The sequence below is a fragment of the Falco biarmicus genome, chromosome 4 (assembly GCF_023638135.1).
Source record: "Falco biarmicus isolate bFalBia1 chromosome 4, bFalBia1.pri, whole genome shotgun sequence".
NCBI classification, from domain to species: domain Eukaryota; kingdom Metazoa; phylum Chordata; class Aves; order Falconiformes; family Falconidae; genus Falco; species Falco biarmicus.
The window spans coordinates 56,289,655-56,307,655 of record NC_079291.1 but is presented as its reverse complement, the minus strand read 5'-3'; the positions used below and the strand labels follow the sequence as shown (position 1 = coordinate 56,307,655).

The following is an 18,001-nucleotide window of genomic DNA, read 5'->3' as shown; positions in this document are numbered from 1 at the left end:
TTTCTAGGTGTGTAGGTTACCTACTAATAACTACAATCCTTTGAGATGTGTAGACTATACATACATTTCTTTCCTGCTAGGCCTTTCCACTATCAAGCCTTTTGAGACATGCTTTGTATCTCTGAAAATGAAAAGGGTATTGGATTGGCATGAAGAAGTCAGAGTTTTCTCTAAATTAAAGTTGTAGAATAATCTCTTCTAAATGTTTTCCTTCCTGCAAGTCCAGTGTAAACAGCTAAATAAACCAATAAACTTAGGAAATTAAAACCATGGAAACAAACAGTAGGGATTAGTCTTTTCTGCCCTATTATTTGTAATTTTGGTTTGGTAGTTCAACAATATTAAGGTAATTTATATGCTGCAGATATTATTTTTTGTGTGTGTGTGTTTGTGTTAAGTTTCATTTCTTTTAAATCTGGTAACCGTATTAATTAAAAGCAAGTAAATTTTCCTCTTTGCCCTTCTCCTGTGCAGAAATGTGATGCTGGTAGCTATTCTGAAGCCAGCACTGTGGATCCAGTTACTCTTCTGGAGATGTTTTGCCAGCCTAAAAAGTCACGTCTACCTAAGGAATGCTTTGCAGAAAGTAAGAATCTTTTCTTTTTTTGCGGTGACCCCAAATGAAGCAGAATTCAAAGATATCTGTTTGGAACATTTCCAAATTGGCAAAAACTCTTTGCCTGAGACACTTGTTAATAAACATAAATCCTCAAAGAAATATACCTGAAGCCAGCACAGATCTGGAGTAGTGTTGAGAAGCCTGAACACAGGTATTTAGTACCATATGAGATGCCTGAAAGTTTGCAAGACAACGGCATTGGAGCTGGCAGAACTGTCACAGAAGCTGCAGAATATCTGAAGTGGCCTAAAATGGTTCTAAACTCCTGTGTTTAGGTAGCAAAATGCCACCTCTGGAGTGTGAGTTGATCTTATATTGAGGCATCAGGCTGTAAGTATCTGTATATGAGCAAAGGTACTCAAAGCACTCCTGAAGGGGCAGCTGGAGATCAATTACAATAAGTACATTGGTAGATGGTGTCTTAATACGGCACGTCAACCGAATTTGTCTGAGCTCGCAGTACAGTGGATGAATATTCAGTCAGTGCAGCTAATGGGATTCAGAGGGACGGTGTAGCTCATCCCAACGTGGACGCCTACCTTTGATTGCCTGAATAGCTCCTTAGATCCCATTGACTCATAGTTGAGTCCTACCACCTTTACATCTTACTGGTGAAATGTGTTTCTGGTGCGAAACAGTGAACAGAGAATCTAGTTGTAACATCTCCGCAGTACAATCAAGTGCAATAATCAGTGAAAATAATAATTTACTAAACCACTAGTAAGATAATATCTCTTTTCAAAACAAAAAGAATAAATGCAGAAAATAAAATAATCAAGGTTTTTTTGATGGAAGTAATGGCTTTTTTGTGCTTTTTCCATGTATAAGTTGCTCCATTAAAAGAGGTCATTTTGGACTACAAATCATATCTTCTCTTTAGCTTTAGATCATTTCAGCCACGGCATCACCCCATAAGTAAATCAGCACTTTCTTTATATAGTATATAGAAGGTCATTTTAAGATGTCTTACAGTTTTTAGATTCTATGTCTCCACATGTTCAATGGAATTTAATATGCTGTTCTTTCTCTTTTCAGGTTGTATTGAATGTTTTCCGTGTTGTATAGTGGATATAACTAAGTTTCCAGGCAGAACTTGGTGGAATTTTAGAAAAACCTGCTACAGAATTGTTAAACATAGCTGGTTTGAAAATTTTATAATTTTTATGATAATATTGAGCAGCGCAGCACTGGTAAATTTAATTCAATTTGTCAAATTTTGAATTGATGGTTGTTAGTAAAGGAAAAGAATCATATTATTATTTATTTCTTCTACTCTCACATTCCTTTTCCCAGGGAGAGACAAGAGCATAATAAATGTATCCCTTAGGAGTTACAAGGCTTTTGTCCACTTGGATAAGATATTTAACTATCTGGAACCATATTCATCTGCGTAGTCCCATTCTTCATGGAACATAGTTCTTCACACACTTGTGTACTTAATTAGGAGGCTAAACCAGGGTCTGAAATTACTTAGGAAATCTTAAAAAAATAAAGCTTCTCCTAAATTTGTAAAGCAGACTAACTTCTCAGTAAAAACCTAGATTTAAAATCATCCAAACATTAAAATGATCAGAATCTAAAACTGAAGATGTCTGTAAACTGGTAGGTGATTTAATGTTTCATCACTACTCTGATTATGTCCCTTTCTACTGAAGCACAAAGGAAGTTTTATTTGATTTGAAACCATATTCACTATGTCTACTGAAAGTAATTTGTTAAATAAAACATTATTTAGCGCAGAAGGAGCATAACCAACTAGTGTGAAAGTGACCTATATGGTGGATGTCAGAATTTTCCAGATAAAATCTCTGTGCATTAATTTAGGTTGTCCACTGAACCATAGGTCTGAACTGTCTGCTTAAAAATGTCTGTGGCAAAATCTCCAAGGGAATTCCCTGGGAATCCCGAGGATTTCTCTGTACTCAGATGGAACCAAACTGAAGCAAGGAAGGAAACTGAGTTATTATTTAATGTACTGTAGGATCTGGCTGAGTTGAACACAAAACTGGTTGGTATCCAGATGCAAGATAACAGAACAATAATGATTTCTTTTCATCGAAGATGTATTGCAGTGGTCAGAACTTTCATTGAAAACTTTCAGATTTCAAAGATACTATTGTCCTCTTGCAAAAAGGGGCTTGCCCATTTTCTGTTTGTTTATAAAGTTATTTGCTGATACAGAATTTTCTGAATCAGCTGGAATGAAGGGTTACAATACCATCAGGCATGTCCATGGCTTTGAAGTATATTAAATGAGATGGTTATCATATAATACACGGAAAAATATGTGGTAAGTGCTCAGTGCTCAGAGAAAAGGAAGAATTAATGGTTAGAAATTTGGAAGAGCATCACTGCTAATGAATGGGTGATTTGAATAGTAGATGGAAATCAAGGAAGCCAAGGTTAAACTGTGAAAAAGACGATGCTAATTATTAAACTTGCTCAGAAAAAAGGTAGGAAATGGTAAATAGGTTTATGTACATGAATGACCGGAGTTCTCAGTTACCCATAGTCAAATTACTTGTCCTGTGGACAGTGACAGCCCTGCACTGTAGACATTTCTCCTAATTGTAGCACAACTGAATGACTGCCGCTTCAAAGACCACTTAGCTCCAGGAATAGTATTACTGCTTTCTTATGCTGCAGAGCAGGAATGCGTAACTCTTACCAGATTGTTGGTAACTATACATAGATGCATCTCTGCCTTGTGTTTTTTTCAGTGAGAATATAAAGCAGAAACACAGCAATGATTTTACAGGAGTTTATTGTTTCAGGTCTCATTTGAGCTAAGCACTTGGTTGTGCTCCAGCTCCCCCTTTATCTATGGCCTTTTAGGCTGGTTTATTATTATCAGCATGTCGTAAATACAGGGGAGCAAATCAGGTCTGCTGTAATGACGAAATAACCAGTGTCTCCCAGAGCACTGGAGATACATAGCAGAGTCACCCAGGTGTTTCTGCAAGAGATACATAATGATTTAATGTGACTGGTGATAACTTACAACTATTAAGGCCCACTGTATTTGAACTAATCCTTGCAAAACCATTGAGTAGTCTTTGCTACCATGCTCCCTTGAACCAGAGGTCTGTGGACCACCTGTGTCAGTCTCCCCTGTAACACAGCCTGCTATTTCTTTAGGGAGTGTTGACTGTTAATGAATTTATTAAACAAAAATAGAAGGATAAGAGATTCCACAGTCAGGTAAGGAGCTGTTAAGTGAAGAGCTGATGGAGATTGGAACTGGATATGGATTAAAGTTTTGACAGACTCTGTTTGGTTCCTGACCTTTGTCACAGACTACAGCCATGTTCCTTTGGGAAAATGAATTGATCTCTCTACCCTTCATTTTCTCTATAAAACAAAGATATTTGTGTTCCATCATCTCAAGGATGTGAGGTAGTGTATTCCTTTTGAGAGGGCAGACCCTTCAACTTCTCATTTCAACTTTTTTACTCATGGCAAGATAGACAGAAAGTTAGCAGCTGCAGAGGCAATGTCAGAGAAGGGGACATGAATTTGAATGAGGGTAGGAGAAAGAGAAGTTGTTAAATGCCCTGACGTGCGCTAGAGGCACACTGAGCTCTTGGGACAGCGTGAAAGAGAAGGAGACAAGAGGAGACTGAGTAATTTACATTAGGAATCATAAGGTCTGGGCGAAGCTATGGTACAGGGTGAGTTCTGATATAACTACATAAATAAAAGATTTTAAGTAATAAGCCCGGATTTGTTGGGGGAAACAGTGGTAGTGAAAATGGATGGATAGATCATTAGAAATGTTGGCACAAAAGAGAAAAGAAGTTGAGATGGAGCTATAAGGTAGAGGAGGAATGGATGAAAGCAAGAATCAAGACATTGCCAGAGGCTTGATGAGGAAATGATGTAAGATGTTAAAAGGAATTGGGAACAGGTAGGCAATATCAAAAACTTAAAATAGGTTAGCGAAGCGGCAGCTATATTAAACAGTAGTGAACAATGGCATGAAATACAGCAATCAATAAAACGTGTTCCTAAACCCTTACTGACATCAAAGTAGTGTCGAGATTTAGGTGAAAAAAATGTGAAATTCCAGGAATTAACAGTTCCAGATAAGGTATTAGTCATATTTTTTTCATATCTGTATTACAAAAGCCTGCAGGCTGACTAAAGATGAATCATTTGGAAGGTCTAAGTCTGAAAGACAGTGGTTAATGTGTTTAATTCAAGCTTTATTATGAAGGATTTTAGACGAACAACTTCAAAATTATCCACTAACTTGGGAAGACAGGATGTTTAATAGCCAGAATTGACCCTCATCAGATATTTTTTTGAAGAAGTGTTGAGCATAAAGAACTGGAAGTATGTGATTTTTCAACCAACCTGAAAATGAGATTGTACTTATTTTACAGTTTAATTTTTTACGCCCAAGTATAAAATTAAGTGGTGGTTGCCCATGATTTAATATGAAATGGCTATAATAAGCCAAACTGTGTACTATTGTGCAATTAAAAAAAAAAATCTGTAAAAACTACTGAACTGTTTTAAAACCAAATTTTGAAATTCCAGGCATTTGAAGATATTCACCTGCAGGAGAGAAAAACAGTGAAAAAGCTCCTAGAGTATGCTGATAAAATATTTACCTATGTTTTTTTTATGGAGATGCTTCTGAAATGGATAGCTTATGGTTGGCACAGTTATTTCACAAATGCCTGGTGTTGGCTTGACTTCATCATTGTATGTGTAAGTATTGTATTCAGCTTGTCTTACATTTTGAATTTTGATATGCTCTGTATAGAGAGCTACATGTAAAATCTGATGGTGAATAAACACAAGTTTCAACAAGGTAGCACTGTCACTGAGGAGAATGTTGGTTATAAAAACCTTTTCAAGTGCAGAAAGAGAGTGCAATTAGTGATCAGAAATAAAAATAAAATAAATTAATTAAGCCAGTAGAAAACTGTGAAGCTGCTGGCAGCTCTGACATTTAGAAACAGAAAAAAGTAGAGTTGCTTCCTTAAAGGAGAAGAAATTTAGACGGTAAAGTAATTGAAAGGTATTGTTGAAAAAATGGTTTACTATAGAGTTAAAGACGTAGGAAAATATGTTTGGCCTTACAACCAAGAAATCCTAGCAATGCTTTATATATCTATAAAGAGAAATGATGAAATCAACCATAGTGAGATGGAGGAAGTGCAGTGTTCAGTTCAGACTAAGTTAAATAATATAATCTTGCCATATAAAAATGGAATATTTTTGATTGTAATCAATACACTGGTAAGATACTGAAATTATTTTGTCCTTTTTTTTTTTGAAATTATTTTGAAATAAGGACATCTAAACAGCTGACTTCCAGTAATGTCAAAGTAGCTGTTTGATAGCCTCTGAATAGTTTAACACTGAAGGTGGAGGAGTACTAGGAAATGTCAACAGAAAAATCTAATATCATCACTATTTACAATGAATGTATAGCATGACTTCAGCATTTACAGTTGTGTAATATTAATAGTGATGCCATCCAAAACTGAGGAAAACCATGAAAATATCCAACAGCTAGACAATGAGGCAACAAACTCAAATAGGAAGGAAGAGGCAATAGGAAGAAAAATGGAAATCATGAATTGTTAGAAAGCACCCTAATTATTGAAACAATTTTGTGATGTTTTCAATTCATTTTCTCTCATGAAAATTTAAAGTGAAGACTGGATATCTTTTAAAAATATATTTTGTTTCCACATCACCATCTTAAGGTATGATATGAAATTAATGGAACTACTGTATACACTTCTGAGAATAACTGTGCAGAAAATGGGAATATTTTATTTGAATAACCCTTTCTGGCCTGTAGTGCACAAAATTACTATACTTACCAATTTGGTTGTTATACTAGCATTAAAAAAAATTATGTGAACTGTTTTTTAGAAAAAATAAAAAAAAGTTTCAAATTAGAATGAAATAATTCCATTGTTTTTAAAATATTAGAAGGCAATGAAGTAAAATTATATTACAATAACTTTGAATGCATATTTTCCTCATTTGACTTAATGGTCAATGATGCTGTAACATTCAGCCTATGATTATCTACTGACACAAATAAAATACATTTTTGTATACCCTGTAATGATCTTGGTTTCAATTCAATGAACACAGCTGTCATTTGTTTCCTGGGGACTAACTAGTGTTTCCCAAGACACATCACCTTGTTCCTCTGGGAGTGCCCTGAAATCTCTCAGGACTCTTAGAGCATTAAGGCCACTACGAGCTTTGTCAAGATTTGAAGGGATAAAGGTAAGGATGTTGGGGGTGGGTGTGTGTGTTTTGTAATAACTGCGTTTGAAGCTCTTGCAACAATTTCAACTTGAATCTCTATTTTGGGACATGATGGCATTAAGATGGTTCCGATTGCCAACTTACATATTATGGTTGTTATTTTGAAAGAATACCTAACACTTTCACAGAAATTTATAAATACAAGTGAAATAAGGAAATGGAATTATAATGTGCTACCACAATTAATTATTACATATATTAATGTGAACGCCAGAATATTTCTCCATGTTTCCATTTTCAGTGCAATTTGCAGAATAAACTAAGCAAGAATTTTTTTAGACTTATATTTTTCTGAAACCCATTCTTTCGTTTATCTTAGACATGGAAAAATTTCATCCAGCAATATTTGGCAAATTCTTCTGAACAAAAATTAATTTTCTTGGGAAAAAAGGAACAATTTTTAATTACTTGTCAATAGAAAAGAAGATATATATATATATAGTTATGTGTGCTGTGTGCAGTCAGTTGCCAGTGGTTATTGGGTGATGTTCATTTTGTTGTGGAGAGCAAACTCTTGTTCTCTTACAAAACACCTCCAAGATAAAAAGAGAGTTATTTATGATATTGTAGTAAATGCAGATGATATAACCCATTCCCCTATACCTGATTTTTAGATCTCATAGCTACTACAGACTAATAATCTTATGTATTTCTTTTACCCAAGGATAATTCTGGTTACAATCTCTTTTACTTCCTTCCTCAAAAAGGCAAGATAGATCCCACAGAATTACATGTTAAGACAAGTTTGATGTTGAGCTGAAGGCTGGCTTTACATTTGTCATCTGCTAGTTTTTATATGGATGAGAATCTGCAATACCTACAGAAGAAGAAAAAAATAAGTGGTTTTCTGGGAAGGTGTCCTATTGAACGTGAATAATTCTTTCTTTTCCTTCATTTTATTTAAGGTTGTTGTGAATGCACTCTTGGGAGCTATCCCCTCAATCTTGAACGTTTTACTCGTCTGTGTTGTCTTCTGGCTCCTATTTAACATTGCAGGAGTAAAATTTCTTGGAAAAAAATTTTCAAAATGCATACTCAAGAAAGGAAATATCAGTCTAATTGAAAACAGAGATAATTGTACTTTCTATAATGGAACATGGACAAATAGTGATATAAACTTTGATAATGTTGGGATGGGATACTTGGCTCTTCTCCAAGTGGTAAGTTCTTTAAAAACGTACTCAGTTTTCTTCAAAGAAATGTGTTGAGCAGCCCAATCATGGGATACTACTATGCTTCTGTGTATTTCACTGAAATTAGGGATTTTTTAGCTTCCATAAATATTTTTCTTATCTATAAGGTGCTCAGTTCTTCCTAAAGGACATTTTACCATATGCAACCTTGTATTAAAATTAGGCACTGTGTTTCATGGCTCTTCAATTTTGTTTCAATTTTGATTAACATATGGAGCCTGAAACACTCAGCATGTTACCACATTTAAAGTTATTCTCATTTTCTTTAGTAAAAGTGAAGAGTGGATGAGAAAGAAAAAGTATAATGCAGTTTATTTATATTGCTATATTTTCTTCTATTGTTTAAGTCATAAAATAGTGGGATGCTAATTTATTGATCTCCCTAAAGAGATGCCTAAAGGCATTTTTTAAAGTGGCTGTTATCCTTGTATCTTTTGTAGATAAAGTTCTTTGCCCGTATCCACCAAAGTGTCCTATGATTCTGCAGAGTTGCTAAATGTTGCAGGAAGGAATCATCTGCTGTTTTCTTAGAAATTGTTTTTATCCTTTTAGGATATATATACTATTTAAGCTGAAACATTTACTGCTTTTTCAAAAAGCAGAGAATTTACACAAATTTAAAGTTAACAAGAATTAACATTAAAAGACATTTCACAGGATTCATGGCAAGTTTTTCTTTTCAGGAAATACTTTTTTTTCCCTTTACTAAACTCCAGTGAATCATACTTCCAAGCAGATATTTAGAAGTGATGCACATTTTTTCATAGCACACTGCTCACTTTTCCACAACTCTTATCTCATTTATATTACTCTACCTAATTTGTAAAAATTTTATTTTAGTGAGAATAACCTTAATAATGCATTTCTTTCAGGCAACTTTTAAAGGTTGGATGGACATTATGTATGCAGCAGTGGATTCACGTAAGGTGTGTTGCTAAAGTGAGATTTTAGTTCTTTTCCCTTTGCTTCTTTCCTTTTCTATCCACACAATGCATTTTTCAGCTTTGTCTGCAATATCAAGTCAGAAATATAACTGGATGAGTGCATCATACGACGCAGTAAAACAATAATCCTTGGAGTGCCATATATCTGGTACTTAGACAAAAGAAAACTGGTCAAAATAGAGTGACACCAGACAAAAACCTATTTCAAGAATGCAGAGGGCAAGGTGTTGCAAGTTTTGGACAAGTCTGTTTTGGCGACAGAGTTCAGAAGGTCTTGGAGGGACTATGCCTCTGAAGTGTGTATAGTAGCATTAAAATGGCATGCATCTCTATCAGTTATTTCTGGAGGTTTTCTTCCCTGAATTTGACATCCTTACTATTTCTTCCCCATTTCCATGTGCTATTTCGTATTCTCTCAGTAGTAGAGTGTGTTTTAACTTTTCTATGTTTAATTTAATTTGTGTTTTCCTTATTCATTCAAGTGCTGTGCTTTTGAATGTAGTGAAATAACTGCTAATTAAAATTGTTCCTTGTAGGGCTGATTGTACTGAGCTGGATTTTTAAAACTGCTTCTTGGCTGGAATTTGAAGGGATGGCAGTTCACCATTATGTTTAGTCTCAGCTGTTTTTCTAATCTAGGCGTTCACAGCATCACTTCTGATTGATCTGTTTATCTATGACTGAAGAATTTACTAGAGCTGGATTTAGCTAAATATCGTTGTAATTATCTTTACAAACAATAACAAAACAGAACAAGACAATTGTTCTACTTGTACATCTAAATAAAGGTTTAAATAGGTAGGAATAATTTATCCCTCCTGGCAATAAAAGGATTTGTTCCTGTAAACTGGAAATGATAAAGCTGTGATTATCTGATTTTTCTGTTTTGATTTTTTTTAACAGATAGACGAACAGCCAAAGTTTGAAGCATTCTTAGCCATGTATATGTATTTTGTTATTTTCATTATTTTTGGATCTTTCTTCATGCTGAACCTTTTCATTGGAGTGGTTATCAGCAATTTTAATCAACAAAGGAAAAAGATAAGTATTACATGAGCTAATTCAGAGTCTCTCATAATCCAGATTTGATTAAGTGAATGTTAGTTTGACGTCTGCATGTCTAATATTTTCAGGGAACTATTTGACTGGAGAAATTTAAAATAATACATACCAAGTTTTGAAAACAGGAGTCCCCTTCTCCTCAAAGCTTTTAGTAATTTATCTGTACATTCTATTTTCGTACCAAATTCTGATTTTTTCTAAGTAGGAGGACAAGGAGGAAAGAGTGGGTAGTTTTAGAAAAGAGAAGCCAAAAAAAGTTACATTGACTTTTCTACAGGAGAGTGAAATTCTTTGCTTCTCCTTTGAAGATTTTCTCTGGAGAATAGAATAACCCTTTTTGCTCAGAGTAAACTACAGGAGGATTACAACTTCAGGGTTCATATTTGGAAGACAGAATCTCTACAGGAGCCATTTATTATTTCTGTAAGCTGATTTATACACCAAGTGTCAAAGAATTACTGCCCTTGGTGGTGATAGATGGCAATAAGGCCCACGAGAAATTCTTCTGCCCTCTACATTTGAACAGAGAAAGGATATGTAAGAGCTGAGGAACAATGGTCCAACTTCACTATAATAATTTCCTTTTATAACAAAGTCCCAGTTATAATAATCCCAACAGACAGAAGAAACACTGGCTAAGTAGCTTATGAGCCTGAACATTTGCTAGAAGTTTATGTGGACGTAACACTTTTTTCTTAGTCCATGCTGTCAGTGGGCATTTTTTTTCATTTTCATTTCTTTGCTGCTTTTTGGGGATTTTCACGGAGATTCCATATAGTAAAATTAAACTGATTTTTCAAAGGTTTTTTTTTACCAGAGTGATTCAAAGTGCAGATGCTGTACTGAGTATTGTTTTACATGTTTCTTGTACAAAATGCTAATCATTCAATGCTTTTATGATGAGTGGCTTCTCCTGAATTCTCAGATTCAAAGTGATTGCTAAGTAGTACAGGTGGTGTAGATGGTAATCAGATGAGCACCAGAAATTCAGTATCAGGAACCCCCCACAGAATTTGGTCCCAAAATGCTTGTTCATAACCCTCTCTTTACTTGCTAGCCCAGCAATATACTTCTGTTTCTACCTTTCCCAAAAATATAAATGGGAAGTATTTTACTTGTTGATGAGTCTTATGCCATTTTAAAAATATGAAAGAAATTTATAAAATTTCAGGAAGGCCCTCCCATCTGAGGAAAGTGACTTGGGAGCACTGTCGAGACTAGACTTTCATGATCAAATCCTAATCAACTTTTTGCAGTACTTCTTGTCAAAGAACAAGGGGAAAAGGAGAAATGGTGAAGACATTTGGTCTCTGTGCTCTCTGAGATGCCTCTTGTGACAGTTGTTACTGTTTTTTTGCATAAATTTGCTGCTGTTTATATAGTTGAGTGCATAAACTTCAGCTGATCAACAGTATTCTTTCCGTTTACTTAGGTGGAAGAGATCTGTTTTTGACTGAGGAACAGAAAAAGTATTATAATGCCCTAAAAAAACTTGGATCCAAGAAACCTCAGAAACCCATCCCAAGACCATTGGTAGGACCATCTGAAGTAGAATATGATAGAAGATATAAAGGTGGTGACTGTATTTAAACTTAGTAGCCAGGCATCTGGAATAAACTTCACTTTAGAGCCCATCATCTTCCTCATTCAATATAGTATTTACATTTTCCTCTCCATTTCTTAATTTAATCTGATGCAGTCTTTCTTTGTAGGTATTAATTAAGGAAATTTACAGCCTATTTATCACCTATTCAAATGTACAATCTATTTATAAAGGTTCATATTAAGTATTTGATATTCATACCATGACCTTGGTTGCTTTAGTTGCATGCTACTGCTCCTGCAACTAGATTGGATTTTTGCAGGTGAGAAGGAATAGTGAGTAGTGTATGCCCCATAGCCGTTACTTTTAAATAATCTTATGCTTTATTTCTTATAGTTTCTTAAATTTAATTCCAGGCCTGGCTTCACATAGTAACTATTCAGAATTTTCCTTGCTTATGACATTTTAATTAGAATAAGTATTTCTATTAAAAGAGAAATCACAATGTATTCTGAACGTTTTCCTGCTGTATTTTCTCTAAGGAAATGTGGTTGCATGATACCTGAAAATACTTAGCAAAATACTGTTTTCTTTGAAGGTCTAAACAAAACACCTAAAAGTGCTTCTAGAAGCTTATTGTTAAAGTTATATTCCCTTAAATTCTCTTTCTAAGCACAAATTACTGATTAATATTTGAATGTAGCCTGGATCTTCACAGTAGCATTTGATGCCAAAAAACCTTGGAATGAGGAAAACTGCTAAGAGACTTTGAGTACTTTTAGCAGCAAGCTATTTATTATCTGCGCAGGGGAGGAGGTGGTTTGCACCACAGAAACTCGCTCTGAAGCACAGGTGCGAAACAGGCTAATTTATACATTTGACATATGTGATTGCAACATCTCTTCATACATTATGCATGTAATTACAACATCACATTGCATATTAATGATAGGCGGAGTCTAAGCAGAATCCTCTCTTGGCATCAGTTTTGAGGGGGTCATTCCGGCCTTCGGCCCCGCTCAGGTAGCCTTCCTCAGAGTTGAACCTTTCAACTTTCTTTTATAAGTGACCCTGCCAGGATCTTTTATATAAATCTTGGCTTGTTACCATTTTCTTCTATTGGTGTGTCTAACTTTACCTGATTTATGATTTCTAGTACCTGGTACAGCAGTTTCCAACAATGGCTTAGGCCTGCGTACAGTGAGCAAGAACAGGCGATTCAGCACTACACGCTGTGTTTCCTCCCAAGCTGAGCAATTTTGCAAGGCAGAACGGGGCTTTTACAGACCTGAGACTCTTCTCAGGTGGATCTTAAGGTTTTTAGGCCTTATTCCTTTTCACATTAAGCAGTTCTTCTCTTTCTCTCCACAGAACATGTTCCAAGGATTACTGTTTGATATAATATCGCACAAAGCATTTGACATTACCATTGTGACTCTCATCTGTCTAAATATGGTCGTTATGATGGCAGAAAATAATGAGAATAACATCAAGGATGTTCTTAAAAAAATCAACTTCTTTTTTGTGGTGGTGTTTACTGGGGAATGTGTCATAAAAATACTAGCCTTAAGACATTACTTCTTCACCAGCGCCTGGAACATATTTGATTTAGCTGTTGTGGTCCTTTCACTAGTTAGTAAGTATCAGTTGTTATTAGATAGGTAATGTGTTTTACCAATACAAAACCAAATTGCAGTATGAAGTAACCACTTACATATAGCTGATAAATAAATTCCAGATCCATTGCACTTATTCAAACCATATGCTAAGTGATTCCTTAGATGTATTTTTGTTTTCCCTTATGTCTTTGCAGAGTACTAAAATGGATAGTTTTCAATTGTTTTTTAAAGTATGAGTTTTTATTGAGTAATTAACAGAATAGGAATTTAATGCAGTAACATCTTTTCTAAGTTATTGTACTTAAACTCTTTTGTTAATGTTTTTATGCTTTCAATTTACATGTAATCACATTAAGTGTTGTTTTCACAGTAAAAGTCAATTCAGTTTAAAAAAACATTTATATGAAAAATGAGAAAGATTTATTTCATTTTCCAGGAATTTCTTTTAAGAAGGCAGATCCCGAGGGCTGATTTAGAAAGCTAAGGAAAAATTTGATTGCTCAGCACCGTTCTAATTCTGGGTCACCATTTGTGACGGTGAAAAGTCTTATTAAAACTGGCTTGGTTTTGTTTTGCTTTTCAAATGAGACTAGTTGCTTATAGTTTCCTCTGCAAAGGGTCACATATAGCTTGAATTTCTTGTACAGCTTATTAAGTCTGTGCTTCCTACTCAGGCTCAGTTTATATCATAGAATAAAGAAAAACTGATCTGAGTTCTCTGCTTCATCCCTAAGCACAGCACCCCTTTGCTATCCCATGCAACCCAGGAAAATGCTGACTTCTTAAGCCTTCTGTTTGTAATAATTTACATTACTCTGATAGTAAGATCATAGAAGGAGGTGCAATGGAGGATGAGTACTGAAAGACAGTTTTCCTTTATTTTCTTCTTGCTCTTCTCTGATCTCATTCAAGTACCAAGCATTAATGAAAAGCTCACACTTAGCAGGTGGCTTAGGCCTGCAGGAGAACCAGTGTTCAGACAGCAGCTAGGAGGCAAGCCCCATAGCTTCCAGCACAGGAGCTGAATGGATTTAAAAGGATTTTTTAACTACTTAGCAATGCGTAATTTCACCCCCTGAATTTGAGAAATCTGGGAGAATGCAATTTCCAAACCACACATATTTGTGATACCTCTTTATAAAGTTATTACAATTTATCTTTCTTTGCGTAAGCTCTTTTGTAAGTAATTAATGGTAATGTTTTTGTTGAAAATGATGTAATATGATCAATGTTACTTTCAACACCTAAAGCATAGAATGTAACAAAAGGGACACAAATAGGGAATTTCACTTGACAACATTTTGTTTTCTTTTTCATTTCAAAGGTATTGGACTTTCTGAAGGCTTTCAAGCCATGTTCTCTCCTACACTTTTGAGAATTTTTCGTTTGGTGCGAATTGGCCGAATCCTGAGATTAATTCGAAAAGCTAGAGGAATTCGAACTCTTCTTTTTGCATTACTGATGTCTCTTCCTGCACTGTTCAACATTGGTCTTTTGCTTTTTCTGGTTATGTTCATTTATGCCATCGTGGGCATGACAAACTTTGCCTGTGTTGGCTGGGAAGGTGGGATTGATAACCTTTTCAACTTTCAAACCTTCGATAGTAGCATTCTCTGTCTCTTCCAAATTACAACGTCAGCTGGCTGGGATGGTCTCCTGCTCCCTATGTTAAAAGGATCTAATTCATGTGCTCCCAACTTAAATTTAACAGCTGAACAGAAAGAAAATTGCACAAATAAGGGGGTTGGTATTATATTTTTTGTAAGCTATGTCATTATATCATTTCTCATTGTTGTAAATATGTACATAGCTGTCATTTTAGAGAACTTCAGTGTTGCCACTGAAGAAAGCACAGATCCTCTTTGTGAGGATGACTTTGATATGTTTTATGAGACCTGGGGAAAATTTGATCCTGAGGCAACACAGTTTATTGAATATTCTGCTCTTTCAGACTTTGCAGATGCTCTGGCAGAACCCTTACGCATTCCAAAGCCTAATAAAATTCAGCTTATATCTCTGGACATCCCTATAGTTACTGGAGATAAGATCCACTGCTTGGATATCTTGCTTGCTTTCACTAAAAGGGTCTTGGGAGAATCTGGAAATTTGGATGGTCTTGAATTACACATGGAAGAAAAATTTATAGCTGCCAATTCATCTAACATTTCTTACAAGCCAATTACTACTACCCTTAAAAGAAAACAGGAGGAGGTATCGGCTCTTGTTATTCAAAGGGCTTTCAGGAGGTATTTAATGCAGCGTTCTTTTAAAAATAAATCTTTCTTACACCGTCATAAACATTATAACAGTGCTGTCTTTGAAGAAGAAACACGTGAGAAGGAAAGTCTTATTGCATCAATGCTTAATGATAATAATGGTAGGAAGCTGGATAAATCACGAACTACCTCTTCCATATCTCTCCCTTTATTTTATGATGGCATTGCTGAAAGAGGTAGCAATAAAGCGGATACATAATGTTGCCCCAATCTGCAGCATTTTTGATTAAATCAATATCGGTTGTTTTCAGATGGACAAAATATTTTGATCCCAGAGCATAATGCTCTAAATTAGAATAATGATGGGAGCCTTTCAGTATTCTGGTCGTTCAGTTTTGCAAATACTCCTTAGAACAATTAAGATTTGAACAACTATGTCATAAATCTTAAAGGAAAATCAAACCGTGGATTTTATTTTCCTCAGCTACTGGAGTAGGGGAGTTAATTTTTACATCTGTCATTTTTTGTATCACTTAGTATTTCTGTGTTTACAGAAGAAATCTGTACAAGGTTGTTGTAACTGTAATATGATTTACAAGCACACAAAGCTGTAGAACAATGTATATCTCTTTAGAGATAAAGCCTAGTTTGAAAAATTGGTTATTGTAGCAAAATTAAATAATTACTGCATTTTCTGTAAAAGAGCTCACTCAAAATTTGTGAGTATAATCAGCCACTAATTTCTATGTTGTTTGGGACCACCTTCCTCTTAGTGCCTTTGGATGGGTTTGTTTATGCTTATGGATTTTTGAGATGTCTTTACACTTGCACCTACATGGTTTTAACATATCATCAGGTGTCTGTGCTGGAAAGTTGGGTATAAATTGCTCTTTGTATCATTCAGTGTATGAAAATTGTGATACTAATAGTTACTGATATGAAGGGATGTTACACAAGAGGTATTCTTTCCAGAAAATGTTAAGAATTATTGTACATAGAATTTCATCACTATACTTCATCTAAATGTCAGATAAATTATTACTTAGTAATATGAAAAGGAGTTCATGGTATATCTTACAAGGCTATCTTTATTAAAGTTAGAGTAAGTATTTATTTCATAGGTTGTGAAAAAAACCCCTTGTATGAACAATGTGTATTAATATTGCTTTTGCTGGGTTTTTTTGCAGCTTAGATTGGTCAGATGTTGTAGCCTCAGAACTACTAATGAACTAGGACTATTTTAGACTTTTCAATAAAGAGTTCATCTGCTTAACACATTTTTGTCTGTTTTGTAAGAGGTATCTTCAGTCTCAGATTCTTCAATAAAGCGTTCATCTGCTTAACACATTTTTGTCTGTTTTGTAAGAGGTATCTTCAGTCTCAGATTCTTCAGTAGAGTTCATCTGCTTAACACATTTTTGTCTGTTTTGTAAGAGGTATCTTCAGGGGTAGAACCACAGTAATGTAATTTTCCAAAAATAGCTACCTATTAGCACAAGAAAACCAAAAATATTTTACTTCTTACAGGGAATCATTTTCAGGCCAGGAGTAGTAGGGACAATAAGGTAATTCATTTTTACTGTCATTCCCTGTGTTAAATACTATTAAAATATGACAGATACAGTCAAATCTAAGCTACTTTTAGCAGAAATCAAGGTACATGGAAGCCACGAGTTAATGAGTTTGGATACAGTATGGTTTGAACTAGCTTCATTGCTTCCAGAACCAGCTTCTGTTCAGAAAAAAGTTGACGAGGATAACTCAGAAACCTGCCCCTGGTGCCAGCAGCACTGGGAAGCGGGGTGCAGAGGTACTTGGTGGATCAGCTTGAGATCTGCTTCTGTCCCGCCTGGCTTGCTTGTGCCCTGCCCTGCAGAGTGATGCTTTTGAGGTGAAACTATTTCTTTTGTTCAGTGTAAGCTGGAATGAGCCGAGGGCTTTTGTTCAATAATCAGACACCATTAGATGGCAGCATTTACTGCATTTTAGAATATGGCCAGTCAAGTGAAACACGTCAAACTTGTACACTTCAGCATGGAGGTATTACATTAATTGTAAATAACGTAGAAAATAACATCATAACTGGCTTCTTTTTCTGTCCTGGCCTCTCCAGCTGGCCGCAGTCCTCAGCAGGCGTGTGTTCGCTGGCTGTTCTGATTTTTACATGTGACAGATTGATGGAATTAATAAATGTGGAAAACCCACCTATGTTCTCCTGTGTGCTTGGATCTTCCAGAGGGGTAGTTTCAAGCATTTCTCTATAGCACTGTAGCAGGAAATGTTTGCAAGGAAAGAGGTAAAAGTGCTTTGTTCTTGCATGTTGGAAAATGAGGAAACACTGCAAAAGCCATATTTGGGAAATGAGAGAATCTTAATGATGAAAGAATGAATTTTAAACACTAATAATAGCTAACAAAATGCCATTTTTTTTTTTTAATTAATCTGATGTTTAAGATTTAAAATTATGTTGTTTGAGTGCAACAGAAGGTGCTGCGCCCTGGT

The 18,001-nt window shown here is 35.2% G+C and overlaps 1 protein-coding gene across 1 annotated transcript in view; it reads left to right on the top strand.

Moving 5' to 3' along the window:
- Positions 1-17,703, top strand: part of LOC130148978 (sodium channel protein type 5 subunit alpha-like) — a 53,943-nt gene extending 36,240 nt beyond the window's left edge. The window contains exons 18-28 of the mRNA XM_056338182.1: positions 475-586; positions 1,655-1,809; positions 5,162-5,335; positions 6,743-6,880; positions 7,828-8,082; positions 8,988-9,041; positions 9,963-10,104; positions 11,554-11,654; positions 13,036-13,300; positions 14,608-16,797; positions 16,936-17,703. Of these exons, the coding sequence (XP_056194157.1) occupies positions 475-586; positions 1,655-1,809; positions 5,162-5,335; positions 6,743-6,880; positions 7,828-8,082; positions 8,988-9,041; positions 9,963-10,104; positions 11,554-11,654; positions 13,036-13,300; positions 14,608-15,758 (2,547 nt within the window). The 3' untranslated portion in view covers positions 15,759-16,797; positions 16,936-17,703. The remainder of the gene's footprint in view (positions 1-474; positions 587-1,654; positions 1,810-5,161; positions 5,336-6,742; positions 6,881-7,827; positions 8,083-8,987; positions 9,042-9,962; positions 10,105-11,553; positions 11,655-13,035; positions 13,301-14,607; positions 16,798-16,935) is intronic.
- Positions 17,704-18,001: the final 298 nt, after the last annotated feature.